We start from the raw sequence: 24,432 nt of genomic DNA on the forward strand, positions 1-24,432 counted from the left end.
GGATCCATAAAAATAATCTTTAACCTTGAATGTTGCGACATCAGTGTAAACCATAGTGACCTGTTTTATTATTGCTTTTGGTATTCAAAGTAACTGACGTGGTTTGAAGTCTAAAGAGCCAAACAGTTAATAAATTACAGTATGGTATTTGTCACTTCAGAGTTCTATTCATTGTCTCTCTATGTATATGAGTGAAAAATTAAGGTGAACACATCTTTAAACTTTTGTTTAACTTTATGAAGCATTGTAAACTTCATCAACCATATTGAGACACTGAGCATCCCCATAATCCAGCACAGGTAAACAGAGAAAATAAAGAAATGTCGTGGCAACAAGACACTTTCACATTCAAAAAGCACAATTTATTTTAGAAAAAAATAAAAACAACTCAAATTAAATCTTTTTGCCCAGGTTGTTAATTAACATAAAGGTGGTGATAGAGATTATTTAAATAATTATTCAACCCTCAGTCTCAAAACAATCCTTCTTAGCAAAAATCCTGGAATCTCTGGTTAACAACTACCTCTAGTCTTGTCTTGCATGTCACTCACAGCACTATTTTAGCACAAGCACAGCCAAACAAAGAGCCAGAAGATATAAAATGCTTGGTAAAAAATAACTAATAAATAAAAAAACAATTTTAAAATCTAAATCTTTGCCCTGACCAGCAACAGAATCCTGTTAAACAGTTTGAAGAAAGGGATTTTATAGTTTTCCAACACCTCCGAGGGTCGTTTAGATTTTTAGTGGTGACAGACCAACACTATTCTATGATTAATCATTGAATAATAATTCTGATGTGGTTTTGAGAGGACCATTTGTTTCTTAGTATTTGAAAAACAAGCCAATCACTGGTAGAAGCTGTTATCCTCGCCTAAGCCCTGTTGCTCTCATGATAAGAGTCTGCTAGTTCAGTGGAAAAACAGGTTATCACGCTTATCAGAGTCATTTATTCTGTATCACTTAAATGTGGCTTGTGTATTTATGAAATCCTTATTAAATAATGTTGCTCTGTTCTTTCCTCTACTCCATTTAAAATGAAATGAATTCATATAAAACCCATGTTCTTTAGCAGCCTCAGTTGATTACAATTGTTTGTGACAATTTGTGAGGTTGTTCAGGACAAGAGACCAGATCTATTATTATATTGCATGTGGACAACATGTGGACAACACTGATTTACTGAGTAGTGGCAGGCTGATGCTGTCTGATATTATTTCATTTTATCTCAAGGGTGTTGAACTGCAGAGCTGCAGGGTTGTTAGATGACAGGTTCTATTGTTCATGTTTCTTTTGAAGTTTAGTGGAATTTTTAACTTTGAATCTTTATCTTCTTATTTTTAAACCTGTCTTTCATTCTGTGTCTTTGTTTCTTTCTTTGATTTGAACTCTTTAGTTTCTTCATCTGAAATCTTGAAACCCCCGAACCTGGAGAAAAAAGGTGTTCACCAGTGAAATCTCCATAACTCCACTGTGTGTGTGTGTGTGTGTGTGTGTGTGTTTGAGAGAGAGAGAGAGAGAGAGAGAGAGAGAGAGAGGGTTGGGAAAGGGAGATGGCGTGTAGCCTGTGTTTGTGCTGATGATTAACTCTGCTCTGCTGATTTTGCACACACACACACACACACACACTCACTCACTCACTCACTCACTCACTCACTCTCTCTCTCTCTCTCTCTCTCTCTCTCTCACTCTCTCTCTCTCTCTCTCTCTTACACACACACACACACATACTCTCTCTCTCTGTCTCAATTCAATTCAAAGGGGCTTTATTGGCATGAAAGTTTTAACAACTATTTCGCCAAAGCATCAGTCCAAACACTCGGACAGAACACAACAAATAACACCACGAACACCAACACAGCACCAAGATTGATTTACATTAATTATATATACAGTATATACTGTGTGTGTGTGTGTGTGTGTGTGTGTGTGTGTGTGTGTTGGTCACTCACTGTCCCTCAGGTTGTGGCATGTTGACACACATTGGGCAGCAGATATGCCCTATCTTACTCTCCCAGGAGTATTTTTAATTTTGATATGTCGTTCAGCTCTTTGAACTCTGAGATTACAGAGTTGAACTTGTTAAAATAAATGTTCCTGGTGTCGTTGAATGCTTTACATTGTAGGAGAAAGTGCATCTCTGTCTCAGCCTCACCTGTCGAGCAGTGACCACATGTTGTGTTGTCTTTTGTTGCCATGATTGTTTGTGTCTTCCTGTTTGGATTGTCAGTGTGTGGTCACTGAGCCTGTACTTGGTGAGCATCTGTCTCTGCTTCCTATCTCTGACAGTAGAGAGATGTTCTGCTGACTCATCATGTTTTTAGGGCGAGATTGGTTCTGATCCACTTTGGCTTTTAGTTTCTTCTCTCCAGTGTTGCAGGTTTCTTTACATTGTGTTATAATGTGCTTGACTCTGATTGATGTTTGGAGAGCAGTGTTGTTGTGAGGCTGGTCAGACTGTCTGAGAGGGGCAGTCAGCCTCAGTACCAGCTGACATAGGGGACTCTTTTCTGGGCTCAGCTCTTGACTTTGGAGGGCTTTGGAGTGGAGGGCGTCTCTGGCTGGACTTCAGCTGGTTAAAAAAGTTGAGCGTTCTCTGTTGAATGTTAATTATCAGTGGGTCTCTGCCTCATTCTGCTCTACATCGTTTGTTGGTGTGTTTCTGTGCACATGTGCACTGTCTCTCTTTCTCTCTCTCTCTCTCTCTCTCTCTATATATATATATATATATATATATATATCTCTCTCTCTCACACACACACACACACACACACACACACACACACACACACACACACTGTCTTTCTCTCTCTCTCAGTTGATTAGTTAAAATATGACCAGGTATTGTTTGAATACTAGTGCTGATATGATACCTGAAATACACATAATCAGTTTATTTAAACCTTTTGGCTAATTTATTGGTTTTGTTCTTTTTCAGTTATAAATAATTATATTAAAAAGAAATCAGTGTGTTAAAAACCACCATGTGTTAATTCATATTTGCAGCTGGTGTTTTTAAAAATTCATGGTCACTTCTACTCAAATGAAACAGAATTGTTTTAATTTACAACATAGGATCAAGTTTCCCTCCTGACACCTGTTTATTTGGCACAAACGGTGTCCAAAGTCCAGCATTTATGTTTATGTCTGCAAAGCTAAATGATTTATTGCATGTTGTTTAAGTGCATGAACTAATATGGTGCTGGTACTAAAAAAATATCAGTTACTAATCAGCCCTGTATCAAATCAAATCAAATCGACTTTATTTATATATGTATTTTTATGTATTTATGTATGACCCTCAAAGACTTGAGTGAGGAAACACGTCCCAGAAAAAAAAAAAAACCCTTGTAGCAGGGGGGAAGATGGAAGATGTATGTGTGGAGTTGAACAATAAAAGGGTGTTTTCACATTCATCTGCTGGAGAGACAAAGTTTCTCTGAGCTCACCATGAAGTAAAATTTCACAAATAAATGGAGTCATTATTTATCATCATCATTGACATCTTGTTAGGAGAATGCTGCGGCGCTGTTTTGCTATGAATCCCCAGAAATGTTTTGTTAACTAGACTTGAAAAGACTTTCCATCAGCATGGGGGGAGGAGATAATGATTAAATTGTCATTTTGGGGTGAACTGTTGCTTTACATCTCACTTTATAACCCAGCTGCTGTAGTGGTGTAACCAAACAATGCTCACTCGCTGGAGTCGTGTGTTGATGTCAGTCATAGGAGAGAAGAGAATTAAACCAAGAATGGTTCTGTATCTCTTCTATTTATTTACTAGGGACTACGGATGCAAATTAGCAGCCTTGCTATAATCCGGCACATTTACAACGCTATTTAATATCGATGTTCATTAATGTGCATTGTCCCATTCCAAATAAAACTTAAATTAAACTTAAACTTACTTCAGATTTTATCTATGTGATTGTAGTTTTGTTAAAATATTGATGTTTTATTGTCTCATTCAAATCTTATTATTATATTAACTGTGCTCTTTTATTCCTGTTTTTCAGTGCTCTTTGCCTGTGAAGCATTTTGTGCTTTTGGCCTCTATTCATTGTGGACTTCATGTGCTTTGAGTGCCCCCTTGTGGTTGTTTTCAAAGTGTTTCGTGAGTGATGTGTTAGTGCAGACTTGATGTCCTGTACAGTATTTGTTACAGCTTATATTCAGTATCTTATCAAGTAAATTTGGTGGTTTATTAGAACTAAAACTTGTATTTGAGAGCATATCTGTCAGTGATGTTTTTCTGTGTCAGTTATTACACTTTTTTTCACTTCCTAAATGTTGAAACATGTTTCCTGAATGTACAGCTCAGTTTCCCAAAACTCTGAACACAAAAGTTTTGTCAAAACTCCACAAATCTGTTTCAAATGAAATACTGCACTCAAAAAAATCTTCTCTCTTTTCTGAACCTTCAACCAAAGTAACACACACAGCTTTCATATAAAATATCATTTACAGAGCATCAATTTAAACACTGATGTATTACATTTAAAACACTACCATCACAATACTGTTTATGTATATTCAATCTATATATAGATAGAACATTGTTATGGTCATACAGTATAACTGATATGAATATATCACACACAGTAATGTGATTGTGCAGTCTCTGATTTCTTGTGATCTCTAGTGGCAGGAGACTGAATTGCACACAGTTGTATCACTGTACTTCTTTCTTGTGTTCACTGTTTGCTTTTCAAACACTTCTGTGGGGGTCCACACTAACTGGGAACTTTTATTTAATGTACTTTTTCAATGATGTGAGCAGCAAATATAACATTCCATTCACCTCCATTGTATTTTAGAGAGATGCATTATTCTTACATATAAAAAATACCCCCCTCTCTATAATATACTTCTCTATGAATAATATATTGTGTCCTAATTATAAACTGTTTTGTGATGGTTGTGTTATAATTATAGATACACCATTGTCCCATAATGCAATGCCCAATAGAAATTAAGGAATGACTGGAAAATAACTACTGAAAGTCAGAAAAGGGGATGATTAACAGTAATGACGTTAGTTAAAGCTTCAAATACAAAAAACTAAAGAATAAATGTGTAATACATTTGACAAAAGTGACTTGAAACATTATTTGTCTTTGTATTATATTTATTTCCAAACTTTATCACATGATCTTTGAAAACATACCATAATTGTCACTCTCCAGTGTGCACATGACTGAACTGTTTATCAGCTTGAAAAAAGGAGAAAATAAACATTTCTCATCAATAAAATCAAACAAAAATAAAATACAGAAAATGTTAACAAATAGGAGATAGCTACCAGCTTTTCAACATCTTCACTGTTTTATTCATCATCGGTCTCAAAAAATCAGTCAGAAATTCAGCATGATCAGCTGATAAAAGGAAACCACAGTATCAGCTGCTGTCAACTCGTATTTAAACATGAGCAACAAAGTCAGTTACATCAACATTTCTTATTCACTGACTTTTATCAAACACACATCAAGAGATACAAATGTTTTGCATCTAACCAGTAGAAATAAAAGTTAAAATATTATATAAGAATGATATGTTCAAAAACATCTTCATCATCATCATCATTATTTTTAGCCATAATGGACAGAACTGAAAACGTGTTGTAATCATCAGAACAACAAAACATAATAAGAATAATAAGAACATATTTAAGTCAGAGAAAACAAAACTATTTCCAGCTTTTAACTTCTTTGTTACTTGTTCAACACATCATCATCATCATCATCATCATCATTGTCTGTCTAAAATAATGAAAATCATGAGTTAATCATTTACAACAAGGATGCCACAGTATTTGCACATGAAACAAAAAGTCATTGACATCAACATGGATAAATCTCAACTACTGCTGATGTGTTTACTCTCTGTTTACCTTTTCAGGTTTCATTTTCCAAAATTGTTGAGGAATAAAACTATAAAAAGGCAGGTAGTGACATATTTGACAAGACTTAATCTCATCACATGATCTTTGTATTACATAGACTTACATCATCAACATTCTCGTGCACACTGGTCATTATATTCTTTAAAAAACATTGAAAAAATGATAAAACAAAAAAAAGGTAAATATTTAAAAGTAAAAAACAAGAAAGTCAGCGCCAAAAGTAATAAAAATCTGCACTTGTACTTCACTGACTGGTATCAAATATACATATTTTTTTCTGTCTTTCTTTGCAAGTAAACATAAAAAAATCTAACTGACATTAAAAGTCTGAATGAACCATGCTGACATATCCATAACAAAACATCTCATTCCACATGGTCTTTGTAGTAAATCATCATTATCATCGTCCTCATCATTATGTTTGTGCACACCAGTTATTTATGCAATTATGTAAAATAGGAACAAAGAAAAATAAAAACAGAAAAAACAAAAAGATGAAATATAACATGACAATAACATGAGATGTGATCCATGTGATCTTTGAAGTGCATCATTATCATTTTCATTTTCAGCATCATAATTGTGCTCACCAGTATAAATGTCGGCACTTCCCAAAAGAAAAAACAACTAATATATAAAACCAAAATTCATCTTTGTAGAACATCAGTATTTTCTTTTTTCATGATCATTGTCATCATCATTATTGTGCATACCAGACCTCTTGCATGAGGATGTTAGACAATTAAGTGAAAACAAAACATTTGTAATCTTCAAAAAAATTCAAAATGAAAACTAATAATTTAAAAAATATGAAAAATAATTGAAATCTTACTAAAATCAGTGACCAGCTTCTCAAATTCTGCAACTTGTTACACTCGTTTCATGTCACAGTTTTCACTGTCAATCACTGGTTTAGTCCTTATTTGACTTTTACTGAAAAATAAAATGTAAAATCTTGTTTTCTGTCAAGTTCCAAAATAGTTGAGTTGTTTGTCATTACACTGAATCAGGCTAAAGATTTATAATTTCTTAAGTAAAAATAATGGCTCAGCAGAGTTGATTCATTTTAAACATTATTGATCGGTCTTTAATTTGACTGATTTGATTTTCAGTCTTCATATCCTTTTGCTCTTCTCCAAAGTACATTTGTATATTTACATGTCTGAAGCTTTGTTTGAAGGTCTTAGTCAGGATCATACACTGTTCACTTTATGTTGAAAGCATTGTTTAATCCTTTCAGTGCTTGTTCCTTCGTGATGCTTCTCCAGGCCTCTGGAACATCTGCTGCCTTGGCTTTGTATTCTTGAGCAAATCTGTCATTGTATTTAACCAGGATGTACTTCCAGTAGTCAGATGCCTCCATTGTGGGGTCAGGAGGAATGTGCCAGTCTGGATAGTATGTGGTGTACTTCTTGTAAGGATGCCACTGCCATTTGGTGTCTGTTTTCTTGAATTTTTGTTGACTGTGCACACTTGTTGTACACAGTGTTTCAACCAGCTTGTCAGTTTTTTCATACTTGTATCGACCAAGACCTTGTGGCCGATGAACAGCTGCATGATGTTTCTTGTGTTCTTTGCCTCCAGCCTCACAAGGAACTTCACAAAATGGACATTGTAGTCCACAGCCAAACACCCGCTTGAAAAGCTCATCTTGTGGTTTGATTGGAAGTTTGTTCAGAGTCTCAGTGATGTCTTCAGAGTTTGAGAATTCCTTCTGCAGCTGTTCGTTCATTTCACTCAATGATTCAGTGAGGCACTTTGTAAATGGATGGCATGTGCTTTGGTTTTGAAACATGATGGTTTTTTCATCCTCCTCTGAAATTGAGATGTCTTTGATCAAATATTTGCGCATGTTTTTGATGAGCACTGTGATACTTTCCTTGTTGTCTGGCAGCTGAACACCATTCTCTCCTTTTGAGGCCTTTTTTGTTGCTTCTGTTATTTTCTGAACTATGACCTGCAGAGTCTTGTTCTTCAGTTTGCACAAAGTTTTGTTCTCCACTTTTTGCAGGATGTGTTGAAATATCCAGTCCTTGACGTATATTTCATATTTACAGATGTACTTGACAAAACTTTCAAAGTCCTCCTTTAGCAACAACTCTTTCTGTATGTTGTACTGAAAAAAGGAGCGGATGCTGTACTCTGCTGACTGTTCTGCAAACTTCATAATTTCATCCACAATGTCTATTCCCAGAGATCTCCTGATGTATTGTTCAACAGCAGGTTTGATACAAAATGTGACAAAAGAATTTGCTTTGCGTTGGCAGTGATCCTTTTTCTCTTTGCCTGTATCAAGAAAATCGGACAGGTACTGACTCTTGTACTTTTCCAGCTGAATTTTGGGATCCTTATCTAACAAGAATTTTTTTTGCATTTTAAGGAACTCTCTTGAGGCAATGCCACACATGTGAAGTTTCAGGTCAATCTCGAACTTGGAATTGCAATGTTTTTTGTGGTGTTGAAGGGATTGGTCCACTTTGTCCAGAAGCTCCTTTGTAAAAGAATCATTGTAATCTGCATCTGTTTTTGCAATATCTTCTACAAACCGTCTGCCAGACTCAATGACACTGTTGGCAAAGCTCTGCAGTTCTCTCCTTGTAGCATTCTTCAACATAAATTTGGTGAAAATACCTGTTGCAATATTTTCTTTTACATGTTCAGTTTTTACCTCAAATGTCTTCACCCCAATTTCATTTAGGTCTTTTATCTTGTTCAATTCCTTTTTGACATTATGATTTAAGAGGTTTTTCCTCAGCTGGCCGATGATTCTTGCGGATATATTGTGTTCTTTCAGGCCAGACACATTCGCAGTGACTTCAGTCCACATTTTTTCAAATTCCTTTGTCAGTTCCTCTTCAGACAATGTGTGGTATTTGCAGTCTCTCATGAGTTTCATTACTTGTTCTTCAGTCACTTCTCTGGATTTTCTTTGAATGTTCTGAACCTCTTTTAAACTTTTTCTTAGCTCAAGTGCACAATCCAATTTATTGTTCACTGAATGTTTGATTCCATTTTTAAGACCTCTGATATTGTTGTTAAATTCAGTTTTGTATTTTTCAATCAGGTGCACACGTCTGTCCTTCCTTTCATAGTAGTCCTCGAGTTTCTGCTTCATTATTTTTTCTTGGTCAACCATTTTTTGCAATGCCTGTATTTTTTTCATTTCAGCAAATTCATTCGGATCATTGAATTCAGATTCACCAGCGTTTAAGATTTCCAACTCTGCTTCTTTTTGCCAAGAGAAGATCTCTTTTTTGAACTCCCATTCCCACTGATTAAACTCTTTGCAAAGGTTGTCGTAGGCATGAGCAACAAGAGTGTTTCTGAAACTGAAGATGAAGTTCTCGTATTTGACTGCTTTCCAGAGACTTCTCAGCCATTCTAGAAACTCTGGGATCTTCGAGAGTTCATCACTTCTGTCACTTTTCACTGTCTCCAAGAGATTTTTCTTGAAATCTGCTACAGCTTCACTGTAACCGCTGTTCACTGGTGCCATTGGTGGAGTCCCAAGCCAGAGTCCTGGGATGTTCCAGTTGTTTTTTTCGATGTCGTAGTCCAGAACATCTGTGAATGCCTTTATAGATGGCTGATTCTCCATTTCAGCTGCAATTTGTGTCATTTCATTGAGTTGGTCCAGGAGATGTTTTCTTTCTGACATGTTCTTGGTGTGAGCTGAAACTCCAGCGACATTTTGGTGCACAAAATGACAAACTGGCTTTTTACCAATTTCCTTCATTCGCAAGAATGCATGAGTTGCAATTTGCAGAACATCTTTCATCTCTGTTGAGTTCTCCATTGCAACATTGATAATGGTAATGTCACTCATACCAATGACAAAGGTTGCCAGCTGGTTGTCATGCTCGTAACTGTCCTCTATCTGTGCTAATTGAGGAGACTTGAGACCTTCTGTGTCAATGAGGACTATGAAGTCATAGTTCAGCTCTTTTTGCATATCCTCAGCCACTTTGAGGAAGAGCATGTACGCTCCTCTTGTAAATCTTCCACTGCTGACAGGAAACTGTACTCCAAACATGGTGTTGAGGAGTGTTGACTTCCCGGTACCTTGAACACCCAAAACAGTCAGTACCAACAGTCTGCTCTTCTCTCCAACCTTCCTGTGAAGCTCCATGAGCACATCTGTCACCCATCTCTCTGGGATGTTGGAAGCATCTCCATCCAAGAGCTCTAAAGGATGTCCATCCAAGAGCATTTCAGCAGCCAAACCAGGCAGATGAGACATGTCATCAGCAGGGTCTTCTGACTGTGAGGAAAACTCATAGATCAGTCCCATCTCTCTCATGTAGTGCTCTATTCCTAAAGAGCTATCCACCAAAGCCCGATCCAACTCTTCAATGAGTTTTGCATCTTCTTTCTTGCATTGCTCTTTAAATTTGTCACGGAGCTCAGTAAGTTTGTCCCGAGAATGTGTATTCAACTTGACTTTCATTGATTTAAGGAAAAAATCTCTTTTCTCTTTGTCACTTGTTGATAAAGTTTCAATAAAACTCCTCATTGCTTTGGATAGTTTTAGTTGGCTTTGCTCCTCCCTGATTCTTTGTTTTTCTCCCTGCAGCTGAGATTTATACTCTTCAGGGCTGGAGTCACCAGCATCTTTCATTCTACATTCCTCTCTCTCTAACTTTGACAACTTTTTCCAGTTTTCTCCTTGCAAAGGAAGCTGTTGTTTCTTGTAGTCTGGTATACTTTGGTCCCCAATGCTGTTAATAATCTCCTCAGCTGTTTTCCTTCGTTCGTCAGTTTTGCTTTCGTCCACAGACAGACCAAGATGAACTGCTTTGTCAGGCATTTTTTCAATCCTTATTGTGGATTTTACATCAGATGGGTGTGCCTTGATGAGTTCACAAAGTTTCTTTGAAAGCTCTGCAACATTTATCTTTGAGTCTTTGACTTTCACATTGCTGTTTGGTAAATCTAACTCGTCCTTTGTTGCATTGACAGACATCATGTCCTCTTTAACATTTTCTGACTTGCGATTAACAACCAAGAGAAGTTTGGATTTCACATCTTGAAGTGAAGTCAGAATCTTGTGCTCATTTTCTTCAACTTTGTCCAGAAATACAAAGGTAGCAGTTGACACTTCAAAAAGAAATTTGAATTGTGTGATTGACTGACCAATGTCTCCTCTCAGATTGGCGAAGGCAACTGGTTTTGGAAATACGTCAAGATTTCTGTTACCGTCGGGGAGGAACCAGCAAACCTCTACCAAACCATTTGCAATTTTTCTTGCGTTTGCTCCTCCCTCCATATCTCTGTGTATGAACATATTGTGATGCAGCTGGCCACGGCTGAGAATGTGGTTCAAAACCTGAGACTTTGATAAACTGCAGTTTTCGAGCCTCACAAAGGAAAAGAATGGTATATCTGCTTGGACAATGTTGTTTTCAACAAACCCTCTTGATTCAGACAAATCATGTGGACACCACTCTTTGACGATGTCTCTCAGAGTCCACAGCATCAGAGTACACTGACTGTTATTGCCATCGGGCAACAGCAGTGGGACAGAAAACTGGCACATTGACATCTTTAGGGCCATTTCCTGTTGCAGAGAGCTGTCAGCACAAAGGAAGAGTGCTACTATGAGGTCGAGAGGGTTAACCTTATCATCTGCAGAGTCATCTGCAGTGTAGAGATCCAGGCTAAAGGGATCATTGTCTTCTATCCTATCATTGTTTGGTAACTGTGTACAGCTTCTACATTCTGCATTGATTTTAAACAGTTTTCTGAGGAAACACCAAGGTATTTCCTTCACTGATGAAACAACGTCCTCATTGAGGCTGTTTTTGTTGATCTCCAAAAAGGACCGAAGAGTGAGCTTGTTGGGATAAAAATCCTGCAGTCCAAGTTTGGAGAGAAAACTGGGAAGGACTGTCAAACAGAAAAAGACAATCACTTACACATAGGGCTGGGCGATATGGCCTCAAATCAATATCACGATATATTGAGCAACTCACCTCGATAACAATAAATGAACGATAAGTAAAACCCCCACCCCCACCCCCCCCACTGCCTAAAAAAAAAAAAGGTAGTGTCACCTTTAAACAAATGAAAAATAATGTTATGAACAAAAATGTCAATAAAACACTGAAAAAACTATTGCAAATAACACTGCCATGTGACAGGTGACAACTTTAAACTCTTTTAAACAAATAAGAGCACTGATGATTAGGAATAAGGGGGGCTTGAACAGGGCACTTAAAAAAGGAGTAGCAGACTTGGTATCCTGACCTGTTTACTCAGACTAGTGTTGTAGATGTGAATCTGACTCATGGCTGCATGTGATCACTCTACTCTACACACTAGTGTTTACTCCAGGTTCTTGCTAAGAAACACTAGCATGTTTACCATTTCAGGCTTCAGGCAGGATCTGAGGCATGTAACAATGTTTCCTCCAGAACTGAAAAAGCCACTTTTAAGATTCACCGTAGTTTCGTTTCCAGGTCAAACTCATTTACAATGGAGGTACAGGGGCAACTTTTCTGTAGCATCAAAATCGCTATTTTTAAAACACTAAGAAGACTCGACACAACATGAAAAAAGTGGCTTTTTCGTCGTAATTATGCTTTTACACAAAGGTTTGACTCGTGTTCATTCACAAAATAAGCCGAGGTTGCATTTTGGCAACAGTTACACATGAACATACTGGTAGCCTACCTACACACACAGCCAAACAAGACATAAAACGACTTTTTTTAATTTATTTTTTTAAACACCAAATATACCGACATGGGCAAAATGATGTCGGTTATTGTCGTAAATTTCGGTATCGGTAAATTTTCAGTTTATCGCCCAGGCCTACTTACACATTGTTCAGCTGGATGTGTGATTTGCAAATGTGCATGTTTCACCCTGCTCGCAGTCTTAATACTAAGCTAACTGCCTCCCAGTCAAAAGTTTTTGTCATCTTATTGTTCTTTTGTTTTTTCTTCTTTTGAGTTTAGCAGTGCTAGATCAGCTAGCATTAGCTTTTTAAAATGTTTTTAAATGAAGCCCATTTTTGCCCTGGGATCCTCGCCGGTATTTTTGCGTGTGCTGCTACTGTGTGTAAATTTACTTGATAGAAATGCCTTGAAGGCAATGATATAGCTAGGTGTGAATGAACAAAGGGTCAAACTTCAGGAATTCATCTGCTTGGCAACTGTGTGTAACTCTGTGTAACTACCAAGTTAAGACATTTCTCATTGGAGGAGTTTGATTGCCTGTACTGCTTTTGTTTACAAATGTGAATTATTATTATTGTGAAGCAGCTGCTATGTTTTTTTTCAGAATCATATTTTTATCAGTTTTAAATAGTGCAGGAAAGAATGTTGAATGAAGAAACAGCTACAATGCACTGACTGGACAAAAAGCTGCAGACAACAGAACAGAACCAGCACACCTCGTATATGTCATCATGGTAAACAACCTTATTAATTGAAATCCTATTGGATCTGTGTGTGCATCATGGTGCATTACTTTTTTACTCATTCTTTTACATTTGAATGTGTTTCTTCTTGGCTATAGATTTAAGAGGAGGTGAGCCTTTGTGTTCAGGTTCCGTGTTGTTTTTGTAAACAAACAAAATTCCTCTTTCGAGTCAGTGTTACCTTAACATGTTGTGTGTATCCTTGAGATCTGCACTTCTAGTGGTCAGTAACCTCACAGGTTGCCTCTAATGCTGCACTTTCTTTTCCTCTTAACAAAACATCAAGAAAGTCGCGATCTGTCCTTGGAAAAGGTTGGTGACGATTCTTTACTGGTTAGATAAATCATCCATGTTTATGTTGGGTGGTGTCGGGCCTTTGTGCAGGAACTTTTACGCAGGCACTGAAGGCTTCTCAGAGACTCAAGTGCCATTTTTTGTTACCTATGTGACTTAAACAGTGTACTTTTTTTTTTTAAGGAAATACACATACAAATAACATTTTTTATGAATTAACGAAAGAGTTGTGTGTATGAGTAGTACTATGAAGTAGTCTAACTGGGACTGTACCTGCAGGCTCTTGTCCTTTGTTCAGCTTAGACATGGTCTGACCGTTCCCTTAACTTCCCTGTCTTGTCAGACCTGAAGGCAACAATATCATCATTTTAATGTCACAGAAACAAAGACGCTGTATTCTTGGTAACTCATTGCAGATCAGTAGCAAACAATTGAATCAGACCAGTCAAAATTGTGCATACATCAATGTTAGACTAAGGTAGTATGTCACTGATTGGATCATTCATTGTGTCCAGTTTCAGCATAAAGCACAGGACTAACTAAGTAATTACAATAGATTTAGATTCAAATTCAGTACAAAACAGTAAAATGGTTCCAGCAGATACATTTTAACTGAAGCTTACCTGAGATCAGATGGCCGAACACTTTAGGACTGTCTTGGTCAGCTGTGGTTCTCATACTGCACACAAAAAACAAAATAATTTGATACAACAAAAGCAATAACAACAACAACAACAGGTTTCTTAATATAATGATCAGTAAACCAGTCTGTCTGAGTGAAAACTCAAAATTCTTCAATTTCTTGGATACAGTTTTGATTAGACATTGAGGCTCCTTGGCCGTAACCAATACTCACTATTATATGTATACAAACGTAACACAAAAAGTGAGGAAATTTGTGTTTGGTAGATTATTTCTTTCTTTCTGAGCCACCTTTATGAACGTCCCTCAGGCCATCAATATTCTGTGAAGCAACGCTCTGCCCTAGGGCACAGTCGTGTCAGCAAAGGATGTGATGTCAGCACATACAATCGTACAGAAGGTGTAACGTGCTGCTGCAGCATTTATCTGATTGTTGAGGCAGCGACATGAGTCATCTTGATGAGGACAAATGTTGCCTGTGGAAGAGGTTGGTGTGCACTTTACTGGATAGTTAAATCATCCATGTTAGTGTTGAGTTGTGTTTGGGCGTTAATGCAGGTTGGGCAGTCAAATATTCTCAGAACATGAGGTGCCATTTTTTTGTTATTAAACAGCTTTGATCACTTTTAGACTGTATGTATATATCCAGTCAGAAACAAGTACTCTTAAGAACTGCATGTTCTTGTCCATCTGTGTTTACTGTAGACATGGTCCAGCTTTTCCATTCATTTGTACTTTAAAACCTAGAGGCAAAAATAATATAAATATATATCTCATCTCATCTCATTCTCTTGTCTGCTTGTCCTGATTAGGGAGGGTTGCGGGGCTACTGGGGCCAAATCCAGTTCTCAAGGGGCGAAGGCCAGGGTACACCCCTGGATGAGACGCCAGCTCATCGCAGGGCCCTCTGATGGCAGAGGCTGCCTTGCAAGGTGCCAACTGCGCATCAGGAGCAATGTTGGAGTTCAGCATCTTGCTCGAGGATGCTTCGGCATGTAGCTCGGTTCCGCCCAGCGGAGCCGGGGTTCGAACCTGCTCTACCCACTGAGCTACAGCCGCCCTAAATAAATATATATAAATATCTTAAATATCACAGAACCAAAAACACCTATTCTTAATTACTCATTGCTGCAACTCAATACTCAGTTGCGACAATCAAAATCAAAATACTGCACAGGTAGTATCCTAAGTCTGTCATTGAGATGATACAGTTATGAGCAATTTCAATGTTAAGAATTTGACAAACTCCATTTAAGAAATTCAAAATGTTGGATGAAAACTCAGACCAAGTACAAAATAGTAAAATATTTAAAGCATATAAAGTTGACAGGGTGACGAGTGTAACTCCACAGTCATTGTAATCCAATGGGTCAGTGTATAACATTTGAGCATATGTCTTGATAATTGTCTTAAGATGGTAGGAGTTCGGTTCAGTTGAAATTACTGGGTCTAACCCAGTTGTCTCTATACCTCAGAGAAACGGAGGCCATGGCTCCAGGTAAACAGGAACCTGTGGTTAAGACGAGGCAGATGCAGGTTGCTGATTCTAGCTGCAACCTCTGTTAGCTATTGTGACGGTTGTGTGGCAGCCCCTCCCCTGCATGCTCACTTGTTGATTAAAGAACAGACACACAGAGCAGATCTTTGCTCTTTGCTGTGAAGACCACTAATGTTTGTATGATTAAGCATATTTGTAAATGCTTTGTGTAAACTAACAGAAAGACGGATCATTGTTGGATTTCTTTATTTCTTAGATTGCCACAACACCTTCCTGCCCTGCACACCTGTTATCTCTCATAGACTCCACAGGGGGTCTGCTAAACCTAAAAGCCATGCAAAAACTAGGTGCTCCAACTGCCATTTGTATAACATAAAACAGATTAAACTTTTACTTTCAGAAAATTGAACGTCCAAAATCACTCTTTCCACATGTCTGTTCTCGTGAGTTTGTTGGATTGCACAGCTTAACTAGGAATCAAACTCCTGCAGCCAGATTAAAAAAACTGTGGAGATTCACAACTAAAACTGTGTGCATATACTGATACAGATACAGTTGATTAGGGTTGGGTATCATTTGAATTTTATCGATTCCGATTCTGCTCATTGTTCAGAGTTCTTATCGATTCCAAGTTTCGGTTCCAATATTAGGGTAAAAAAGAGTTAGCCTCTGCAGCTAGTTTATATCTATCTATCTATCTATCTATCTATCTATCTATCTATCTATCTATCTATCTATCAAACTCCTCTTATAACAAATTAAGTCATATCCTTTTAAAACTGCATTTGGTTTATACATAAATAGTCTAAGTGGGAGTGTACCTGCAAGCTCTTGTCTGTATGTGCTCATTGTAGACATGGTCTGACTTTTCACTCAGCTACATCATGCTTTCAAACCTAGAGGGAAAGAAAATAGAGAAAAACAAAAAAAATCTCTTTAGTGGCATGCAACCAAAGATTGAATTCTAATCAAAACAAATCAGATCATTCCACATAAACTATCATTAGTCTGTCATTGATTAGATATAGTTATGTGCATTTCTCACAGACAGTCGTTTTCTCAGAAATCATTGACGCATTTCTCTTTTACTTCCTGTAAAGCTGACAGGAATCCTCATTTTGCAAGATTCATTTTTTTCCACATGCTCTTCAAAAGCATTGTCAGCACACTGTAACTTTGGGATTTCAGCGTTAAAAACATCTGAGATGTCTTTTCGCCCCCTTTTTCAACTAAAATTTAGTTACTGTACGACATCAATGTGCCAAAAACAAAAAAGCAAATTTTTTATAATTTGTCTCGAGAGAGACAGTATTACAGTTTTTCTCAGTTGCTTTGGTGCTTTTCTCAGATCAGAATGAAAATTCTCATAACTATTAGTTCAACCTCCACCGTCATTTGTGCACATCATAGTAGCAATTTTTCCTTCCTCTGAACAAATTGCAAATGCTTTTGGACATGTATCAGTTGCTTTCATACAATTCTCTGCTGTTTTATAACATTATCATTTGCTTATGTCATGTCAGTCAAAATGAACTATACTTATGGATGCTGAATAGTCATTCCCAATAAAACTTGGTCTTAGTCTTTTATTACTTGAGTCATTACATACAAAATTGTTGAAGTAGTTATCAAATTCTGTCAAGCAAATTTTATACCTTTATCATTTTTTCCTGGAAATGCCTCTTAATTGAACAATTGCTCTCAGGTGAACTTCAGCTTTCACTCACGTGGAAGAGGGTTGAGGATGCGGGGAGGAAGGGGACAAAACAGGGGAAGAGGGAGAAGAGGCGAAATAGGCAGATTCCTAATGAAATTAGGGCTACAGTTGTGGACCATGTTGTCAATCACGGCCTCACAATGGCTGAGGCTGGTCGGAGGGTGCAGCCAAATGTTGGAAGAACCATTGTGAATTCAATCATTCAAACATTTCGTAGGGAGAACAGGTATGTATAGTATTGGACAGTAATCCAACATCTCATAATATCTCATGTTTACTGTACATTACTGTAATTTTACTCTGCACCACATAGGATTGAAAGACAACCTCGCAGAGGTGGAAGAGGGCCCCTTTTTACCCCGCAGCAAGGGGAAGCCATTTGTTCAATGGTGATTGCAAACAATGCAATAAGGTTGAATGAAATTCAAAGCGGTGTCATAGAGGATAAGTGTATTTGGCAATATTGAATCTGTGTCAATTGCAACAATTGACAGAGTGCTCAAGAGAAATTAAATGAAAACAACTTTACAAAGTGCCATTTGAACGGAAAGAGTGAAGGAGATCCGTCACCAGTATGTACAGGTAAAACATGTCTTCTATGTATACTCTAATGTTCAGCACTGTAAACTGTTTTACTTTGTGTAGTTTCATACAGTACACTAGCAATTCTGTATATGTATTCACAGAACATACTGTACAATATGTTTTCCAAAATGCATTATGTTACACAGGAAAACTCTCTCTCTCTCTCTCTCTCTCTCTGTCTCTCGATAAAGCGTGTACTGGAGCTGGAAGCCAGGGAACCACTGCACACATTCATATACGTTGATGAGGCGGGTTTCAATCTGGCCAAAGGTAGAAGGCGTGAAAGAAATTGCGTTGGACAGAGAGCAACCACTGATTTCCCAGGCCAACGCGGAGGGAATGTTACAATGTGTGCAGCCATCTCAGACAATGGCGTCCTCACCCATATCCCCCTTCTTGGTCCATATAATACACAACATCTGCTGACTTTTTTAGACACTCTTTACAGGGACATAGTCCCTGAGAATGAGAGGAGTGGAGGCCAACTCAACAAGTATGTTGTGTGGGATAATGTCCATTTTCACCACTCACATCTGGTCAGACAGTGGTTTGCAGCACATGACAGGATGCTGGTCGAATATCTCCCTCCCTACTCCCCATTCCTTAATCCGATAGAGGAGTTTTTCTCTGCCTGGAGGTGGAAGGTTTATGTCCGGCGTCCACATGCGCAAATGGCCCTGCTAGCAGCCATGGATGCATCATGTGACGACATCACAGCAGAGTCATGCAGAGGGTGGATTCACCACTCCAGGAGATACTTTCCTCGCTGCATTGCAAGGGATAATATCCGTTGTGATGTAGATGAAAATATGTGGCCAGACAGACAGGAACGTCTGGATGTGCCAGAATGATTTACCTATATATGTTCAGTTACAATATGCACTGTTATATTGTTCACATTTGTGCACAGCTCTACCGAAAGGGTGTTTCTTATGTTTGTTCTAAATAAGTGACTGTAGTGTATTTTTCTTTTGCACAATGCTGTAGAATTGCAAAGAGCATATACTGTAAAAATGTGTAGCAATGTGTAACTTTACTGTAGTTTTCAAATGGCTGTACAAGTAGTGTATAGTGCTGTCTTGAGCATTGTCAGGTAGCGTCACCGAGTTCTGACCTTTTTTTTGCATTGGAAAACACTGAGAGAATAAACTGTCATAATGAAAACATGACAAAGCCATTTGACTATCTTGTTCATAAACGATAGTGTCAAGACTTCTCATTTTGATGACACTGGCAGCTTCATTGACATGAATACTTGCTTTTGAGGAATGGACTATCCATTTTGAGCAAGTGACATGCTTTTGCAGGTTGTCCACTAGGTTTTGCAGTTTGCATTAATTGTTTTGAGAAATGCACTAACTGCTGTGCAAAATGTAATAGTGATGTGAGAAAAGCACCAAAGCGACTGAGAAAAACTGTAATTAGTGTGAAGGTATTTCTCCAAAGTCATATTTGACTGGTAGATGAACATGGTCTACATGAAGACATAATTTCAACATATTTAACATATCATATAAAATGTCATAGGTATGGAACTTGGTGGTTTGATCCCTAAACCCTACAGTTATGTTTGTTATTGAAGGATTATCTATAAAAACACCTTTATCCTCTACAACGTGCAAATACAAGCACATCATCATTTGGAGCGTGACTTTCCAACAGATAAATGCTCACTGGGAAAGAACAACAACCAGGGATGTGCTCAGACATTTTCTGGGGCTGCAGCTCTAATGTAACCTCACCCCTCACCCTGCTGCCTATATATGTTAGCCAACTATCTAAGATTGGTTCAAATAATGACATAATATAAGGCATAATTGCCCAATGTGATACAGCTGTGAGAGGCTGCACATTGCTTGATATATCATGTGATATATATCAGTGAGAAGGGGTTTTTTGTGCATTGTATCCATAATTAAAGACACAGAGCATGCATTGTACTGCTTCTGTAATTAACAGACCTACAGTATATCCAGGGTTTGAGTTCGGTGGGAGTTAACAGGAGCTCCCATGAAAGCAGTCAAATCACAGATCTATGAGGGTCACTAATTACCAACAACTGTTATTTTAATCACAAATAATTCATTATTATATGTGTTAAAAGAAACATGTTTCCCAGAGGAATTACACACCATATTCTCTCTGAATGACAGTGGTAGACTTGAACCACATTATGAAGTGACCACAATATCCCAGACTCCCGTACAAATCACTTGATTTTAAGACTCATTGCATGAAGAGAAACTTTGTGCCGTCTTGTAAATTCTGCATTTTAGTACAATACATGAAGATGTTTCTTTCCTTGTAAAAAGTGTCGGTCGTCGCCTCATCCCTGTAAAATCCTTTCTATTTTTTCTGTTGTTTTCTTTAGTGGCATGCAACCAAAAAATGTAATTCTAATCAAAACAAATCAGATCATTTAAGACATTCCACATAAACTATCATTTGTCTGTCATTGATTAGATAAAGTTATGTGCAGTTTCATTGTGAAGCAATTGACTATTGCAAAGTCATTGCAATATATTTGGATGAAAATTCAGATCAATAACATCGTTCCAGAAAATATATAATCAGTCAAACTTACCTGACATCAGGCGGCAGGAGACTCTGGGGCTTTCTGTGTCAGGTGTGGTTTTTATACTGCTCATAGAAACTGAAAGTATTTGATACAACAAGAAGAACAGGTTTCTATGTTTTTATCCCGTTCTTTCTCCTCTGAGCTTGTACGTGTTGAACAAGGACAATTGTCTCGACTTGATGTTGTCACTAAACCAGTCTGACTGGGTATAAACCCCAACAAATCATACAGTCGAAGTCAGATGGTGACGATGCCATCGGTGATGGCAGGTTTGAGTCTTTTGTAATAATGATGAAACATTACTCTGATGTATGCCACATGTGTGTTAGGTTAATATGTTTCTAATTCGCTTGTGTTTCATTTACTTGAGTTTTTCTTGAGTTGGTATTTGTTGCAAAAGAGGTGAAGATGTTTTCTTGGTTAACATGTTTTGTTTCTGTTTACATGCAGGCAGGTGTTTCTGTCAGCACTGTGCCAACTTCCTTCAGAGTTAACAGCAAAACCATTGTGTATTGATTGTGTAATTGCCAGACATCTCAGACATGGTGCTAATGGGTGATACACACCCATGTGAATCAGTGCCAGCCACATATCTCACACAGTCTGTTTCTCAGAAATCATTGATGCATTTCTCTTTTACTTCCTGTAAAGCTGACAGGAATCCTTATTATTTAGCTAGATTGATTGTTTTCCATATGCTCTTCAAAAGCATTGTCAGTATTGTCTGTAATAGGAGCAGTTTTAAACTTTATGTTAAATAAGACACATGCGCACATATTGAGGCATTCCAGCTCTGGCTACTCCAAACTTGTGAAGCAATTTGCACAAGCTGTGGAAATAAATAGGAGCCACAGAAACATATGTCTGGCTTAAAAGGTTGGTAGGGTGGCTGGCCATCAAAAACGAGTTTGGTGGTTTGAACCCTAAACCCTGTATTTCTGTTTGTTATTGAAGGATTATCTTTATCCTCCACAATGTGCAAATAAGAGCCTGTCATTATATGGGGTGTGACTTTTCAACAGAGAAAGGCTCACTGGCAAAGAACAACAACCAGGAATGTGTTCAGACATTTTGAGGGGCTGCTACTCTAACTTAAAAACAAAAACAACAACTGTTATTTTAATCACAAATAATTAATTTTTGTGTGCCTTAAAAGAAACATGTTTTCCAGAGGAATTACACACCATATTCTCTCTGAATGACAATGACCACGTACGTAAGTCTCTTTCTTTGAGGTGTGTGCTGTCATACATTTTTATATTTAAATTAAATCGTTGTTGTGATCTAATTGATACAATATAAACTTTGTGAAATTCTGTATAAAACACAGTCTTTAGTATTTGGGACTACTTGTTAATTGACAAACGTTATACATGAATATATTTCTTTCTTAGTGTAAAAACATTGTATCCAGTGATGTAGGTGTATATTTGCATATAGAGCAGGGAAGTGAGACCCGATCACAAGAGCTCACTCAAAACGAGATGCATCTGATGCAAGGTGTGAATTGACCCTTTCTGCAATTATTTATTTATCTTCGGCCCTAACTTAGAGTTAATGTAAGACCTCCACAAAGCTCAGATTTTAACTTGATCTCTGAGTTTATCCATCAAACACAAAGAACTGAAGTGCAGTCTTACACTGACAAGTTAAGGAGAACCTATGATGCAAACTGTATTGTACATCTGTTAAAATGATGGAGGGGTGCGCCCTCTTCTTTGTGGAAATAATCACACTGTTATTTATTTATTTATTTTTATTGAAATGTTTCACTCCATTAAAGAAAATTAATACAAAGCCATGACTTTGTACCATGAATACATAAATACCCAGTAAAAACAACAGACAGGAACTCCAAGTTAAAAAACGTGTTTTAAAGAAAATTGAATAATTTTACATTATTTTGTTGCAACATCAAAAGATCAAAATGCTTCTAGTCAGTCACTTCACATTTAATTGACTCGTTCAGAAATAATTTCATCATTTTTTCTATGCTAAGTTCATTATTGTAATTTCAGAGCTGCACCTGCCAACAACATTAACAAGCATCAAATCAAATCATTGTCTCTTGGCTTTCTGTGAGCTCAGTCAGTAAGAACATAACCAAATCATAAAGTTTGCATAATAAACCAATAAAAAACTAAGAGTAAAAGAGTAAATTGTTTTTATCAAATAACAAATGATTCAAAAAGGCTCTGCAGGAAACTGGTTCAATGTCTGACCGCTGTGGAAAATAATTTAATACCATCGACCTCCAGCAGGTGGCTCTGCTGTCCGGCCTGTTTGAAACATGCAGCCAAAGCGATTTCCTTCATGAGTCTTTCTTACAAGCTGAAACAGTTTCCTGAGATTGTATGTACATATTATGTTTGAATCTCAGCCACAGACAAATGCAGGACTGGAGCTGCAGATTCTATTTCTACATCACTGACTTGTTGGTCATTTTACTGCCCAGTGCTATTAAATACTTAAAAAGACCAAATGCGAGCAGAGGCTCCGAAGTGTGGTTGGACTTTTGACTTGGGTCTTTGGTGTAATCATGACAAGCCGAGACTTCAAGTTTCAGGTGGTTGAGACTTCCCCTCCATCATTACCGTCCTGGTTGGGAAAAAAATAACATTCTGATTAATAGATGGATCACAGTCTCAGATACGTAATGTTGCAACACTTTTTTGTCTCGCTCGACTGTGCTGCTGTTACATAGTAACTCAGTCAGAGGTGGGATGAATATGTACTGTATGTATAATATAGTGTTTTCACTCACGGCATTGGTAAAGCCTGTTGACACGGGCAATGTCATTGGCGCTCATCTGTGTGGCGCGTCCAAAGGAAAGGTTAGGATTACTCCTCGAGATGATGGTTGGTTTGCCATTTTTGGAAAAGGCGTATCTTGAGGAAGACAAAAACAAAACTTTAGCGGTATTTAGAGTTGTAGAAACACAGGAACATACTGGATCTGTACGCACAACTGAAACATTCGTGCTTCTTTTGATTAGTTTCGATGAAGCAACAATACAACTGCAAATGAGGCCTTTTCTTCAGTTAACCCTGACTCGTCAGTTCTTTTGGGTTTTATTTGCTCTGAGTGTGATATAATAACTTCCAGTAGAGCGCTCATTCAAACACTCACTTGCTGTAATGCATGACAGAGTTGAAGTCGTAGGGAGTACCCAAGTTGTTAGTCTGCACCTTCACAAAGTTGTGTCCCATTCCTGCACAAGAAGAGAAAACAGACAAGAGTATTTCAGCACAGCTTTTAAAATGTTCATTAATTGAATTAATCCTCTTCAAGATCAGTGGGATCAAGATCAGTGTATGAAACATAAAAACAGATCTTTGAAATGAAGGTTTTTGTGGGTGAACTGACCCGGCTGAATGTTCTGGGTGAGGATGGAGACATATCTGTCTCTGTCGGAGCGGACCTGCTCGTGGTGGAAGCCCAGAGCGTGGAGAGCCTCGTGCTGCACAGTACCCGTATACAAACAACCATTTCTCTTCAGGGAGACCATCTGTCCTCCGCCCTGACGACCCAGATAGGACCAACACCTGACACACACACACACACAGTACAATAATATTTCAACAATATTTACTGGAGGAATTATTAATTATAGATACATAAATAACATGTATCTCTCATTTCTGGTTAAAGAAGAGATGCATTTAAAACTAAAATAAACAACAGAGCTTTTGAACAATGTGCATGTTGAGATAAAGTGCTTCATTGGAGAAACGCGTAATAAGAAGAGCAGCTGGAGTTTCATCATAATTAAAACTTGTCTGTTTTTCTCTT

General features: G+C 37.7%; 2 protein-coding genes and 1 pseudogene across 17 annotated transcripts in view; 1 reads left to right on the plus strand and 2 right to left on the minus strand.

Annotated features, from left to right (window-relative positions):
• The window catches only part of LOC311261541 (serine/threonine-protein kinase BRSK2-like), a 175,647-nt gene that overhangs the window by 19,304 nt on the left and 131,911 nt on the right, over nt 1-24,432 (plus strand). The window lies entirely within an intron of this gene.
• LOC311266801 (up-regulator of cell proliferation-like) lies at nt 7,107-14,297 on the minus strand (the record flags this gene model as incomplete). Its single annotated transcript, XM_084369349.1, has 2 exons — nt 7,107-11,812; nt 14,243-14,297. The coding sequence occupies 2 exons, from the start codon at nt 14,295-14,297 to the stop codon at nt 7,107-7,109; spliced, it is 4,761 nt and encodes a 1,586-aa protein (XP_084225475.1).
• Nucleotides 23,096-24,426, minus strand: LOC311261723 (hatching enzyme 1.2-like; annotated as a pseudogene). Its single transcript has one exon. The product of its transcript is annotated as a hatching enzyme 1.2-like (transcript).

The sequence above is a fragment of the Pagrus pagrus genome (genome assembly GCF_965226575.1).
Source record: "Pagrus pagrus genome assembly, chromosome: 1".
Taxonomy (NCBI): Eukaryota; Metazoa; Chordata; class Actinopteri; order Spariformes; family Sparidae; genus Pagrus; species Pagrus pagrus.